This window comes from Drosophila willistoni (assembly GCF_018902025.1).
Source record: "Drosophila willistoni isolate 14030-0811.24 chromosome XL unlocalized genomic scaffold, UCI_dwil_1.1 Seg141, whole genome shotgun sequence".
Taxonomy (NCBI): Eukaryota; Metazoa; Arthropoda; class Insecta; order Diptera; family Drosophilidae; genus Drosophila; species Drosophila willistoni.
In genome coordinates, this window is record NW_025814052.1 from 15,099,295 (window position 1) to 15,102,859 (window position 3,565).

Genomic DNA, 3,565 nt, shown 5'->3' on the forward strand with positions numbered 1-3,565 from the left:
TTAATATTCTTCTGGGGTCAATTGTTTATTTCATTTCAATTAAATGATTAATGTACAAAGGATGTTCAGTTTTTCTCTCTCCGGCTTTGCTTAATGTGGGTAAAACTTTATGGTTATAAAAGAAAAATATTGATTTGCCACCTTTCGCGGGTCTTATATTTGACAATTTCAAATGTGAAATTTGTAAAGTATAGTATAACTTTATACTTAAGATGTAGTAGGGGGTCAAGTATTGAATAAATTGAATAGTTCAAATGACATCGAAATGGCATTTAGTATATGAAATATGTAAAGTATAAAGTAATTTTATACTTTAATTAGATGTAGTTGGCGTTAAGAATTCTATTAATTGGGTGGTTCAAATGACATCGAAATGACATTTAAAAAAAAAAAAAACAAATTGTTCTATACCACTAATATTGGTAATAGTTTTGCTAACTTAGTCTAACAAGAGAATTACCCAAGGACTAGATCTGATGAGCGGAAAGAGCTACTCACAAAAAACAAAAAGAATACATAGAGACAAAAAAAAAAAAAAAAAAACCTTAAATTATGAAAATGTTTTAGTTTTTGGGGCCAGTGAAAATCACCTCCAAGTAGTTGTTGGCATAGATAATAGTTTCGCAATCCATTGGACATTGATTGCGTTCTGGTAATATCTCGCGATATGGATTTTCATACAAATTTCCGCCATGGCAATAATTTACCTTAATATTATGCTTATTGGCTAACTGCAGGATGGACGTATAATTCGATTTTGTTAAAGCTTTGGTTGACGAGGTAAAGCAAATCGGTACTCCGTAGACGTGAAGCACCTCGGTCAGACATTTACGCCAGTCGTGGGACTCCCTTTCGAGAGTTTGCTCTGGAAGAAACTTTTCGACAATTCGATCCTTGATTGCATAAAGGTCGCCAAAATCGATATCAAACATCACAATTAAAACCGGGTCCACTTTTTCCATGTGCGTGAAGTCTTCAAATGTCATGGGATAAAAGTGTATTGTAATAGTGCGTTTGTGTCCCTACAAAAGAAAAGAACAAAATGAGATTGAAACGACTTCTTAGTCTTAGACCAAAGTGGCTCACCTGAAAATCAAAGCTTATTGTCTCCCGGGTTTTGTCTTTAACCATCTTTTGTTGACATCCAATGAAACACAAATCTAATTGGGATACATCCTTATGCAGTAGAAAGAAGAATTTCAGATGCATTAACTGAAAGTATCTGAGAATCTGCCCATCACTAGCACCCACAACATAGACAGTGCATATATCCTGCGGTTGGGCAACGAATGAGATATGCTTGAGGGCTAGGCAAATGCTGGCCATGCCACTGAATGAAGAGCAGGAGTCAAAGCGCTCAAAGTCCTGAATAGTGCTCCAAGGCTTGTCGTCTACTACAAGTCCAGTGACTTTGGCAAAAGCCTCAATTAAATGGCTCTGCTCTAGGCACAACTGCAGTTGATCCGCTTCTACTTTAATGGGGATGTCAATAATTCCTTTATTTGCATCTCCCAGCTGGCGGTAGGGACTACAGAGCAGCGCCAATGTACGGCACACTTCCGGCGTGTGTTTGCTTACATCCGACTGACGATGATGCTCCGAGCAATAAGCCACTGCCCCACATTCACCGCAGGTGTGGAGTTTGTCCAGTCGAAAGCAGACCTGACAATAGGATGGATAGCCAATCAGCTCGTGCTCACGCCAGGTGAGTGGACGTCTTAGCTTGATGCGCGCAGAAAATTTCAACTGCGAAATGGTCCGCTGTAGCTGTGTAATCGAAGAGATAGCTTTCGGGCTTGTGAGTAGAAATGGATGTCCCAGCTGGTGCCTCTTCTGCAGATCCGTCAGTACCACACAAATTGCGCGATGCTGACAGAGATCTTTAGTCATGTGATTGCGGCTGCAATAGCGCTGCATTTTGCAACGACGGCACACGATGCTGGGAGTTTTTGAGTTCCTTGCCATGTTGACCTCCTTTTCGTCGTCCTCTTTCTCGAAAATGGTGCCTAAAGACATCTGCTATGAAATGGACAACTGTTTAGTCCCTTCATTACTAGATTTACGAGAAGTCTTACAGTTGATGGAAGAATCAGCTGATAGTTCTTGTTGGAATTTTGGACTTTGGTTACATTTTGATTGGATCCTGTCGCCTCCTTCAAATATTGTTCCATACAAACCCAGCACTGAAATGGGGACGATCCAAAATCCTGACTTCTTTTGATTGTGGCCATGATTGACTGAAATTGAAGAAATAATTTAAAGCTATGGCCTATGATGCTTTGTGCCAAAAAAATATTGCCGGATCTATGGCGCTGCCAATTAGTGTTGGAAAATGAGAAATTAATCGATCTGGCAACTTATTGTTGTCTTACCGAGAAAGGAGTGGCAACACTTGACATTAACGGCTTAAGTGACAATTTGAATTTTTGCCTCACTTAAATAATAAATTTCCTATTGACAGCCAACTTGTACTAAATATCCTTGGATTACCCATTACTTAACGTATATGTAGACATGTATGTACAATGAATGCTTGGAAATGGCAAAGATAATACCATTGAAATGATGAAACCGAATTTTTAATCTTAATCCTTGTTGTCGTCACCTGAAAACTGGTTGTATTCTGCAAAATGTTACATGTCGAATATTACCCATGTATATATGTATGTACTAGATACATAAATGCAGCGCTATAGTCGAGAGAAATGCATTAATGTCAGCACAACACAACAGAAACTCAACACAACATAAACTCAATGTGCAAAAAAAAACAAAAACCAGAGGGCCGGGGCTAACTTCGACCGCGTCAAAGTTTGTATACCCTTGCAACTTTTTTGGTAACTTTTTTCTTACCTATATCAAAGTGGAAAAACGTTTAAGCTAAAAAGGCTAATGTTTGCGAAAGAACGGCCTTCATAGGAAAAAACGGAGATATTGATCAAAGTCACTGTTTTCGACCGATTGTTCCTATGGGAGCTATATGATATAGCTACCCGATCCTTATCAAATTTGGCACAGTCATTAACAGATATATTAAACTAACAAATGTTTAATTTGAAAGCAATAGCGTCAAAAGTAACGAAGTTATTGACAAAAGTCACTGTTTTCGAAAGATCGTTCCTATGGGAGCTATATGATATAGTCACCCGATCTTGATCAAATTTGGCATAGTCGTTTATATGTGTAATTAACTTAACAATATTAAATTTCATGATAATAGCTCAGAAAATAACGAAGTTATTAAGAAAAGTCACTGTTCGTGACTTTGCTGTTTGTATGGGAGCTATATGATATAGTGGTCCGATCCGGCTGAATCCGAGATATACAACGCCTGCAGTATATACAAGCCTACATGCAAAATTTCAGCTCTGTAGCTCTTACGGTCTAGGAGGAGTTTGCGTTGATCCAGACGGACGGACGGACGGACGGACGGACGGACGGACGGACGGACGGACGGACATGGCTATTTGAACTCGTCTCGTCGAGCTGATCAAGAATATATATACTTTATATGGTCGGAGATGCTTCCTTCTATGCGTTGCACACTTTTGACCAAAATTAATAT

The 3,565-nt window shown here is 38.9% G+C and overlaps 1 protein-coding gene across 2 annotated transcripts; it reads right to left on the reverse strand.

The window, feature by feature from the left end:
• LOC6638033 lies at positions 1–2,305 on the reverse strand. Of its 2 annotated transcripts, none has more exons than XM_002061149.4 (3): positions 2,076–2,305; positions 1,087–2,016; positions 1–1,022 (listed from the first exon to the last, which is right to left on the reverse strand). In XM_002061149.4, exons 1-3 carry the CDS (start codon positions 2,229–2,231, stop codon positions 564–566), a joined length of 1,545 nt encoding a protein of 514 aa, XP_002061185.4. In that variant the 5' UTR covers positions 2,232–2,305; the 3' UTR covers positions 1–563. The 2 variants fall into 2 exon arrangements, with proteins under 2 accessions (XP_002061185.4, XP_023031438.2); XM_023175670.2 differs by having other exon boundaries at positions 1,087–2,019.
• Positions 2,306–3,565: the final 1,260 nt, after the last annotated feature.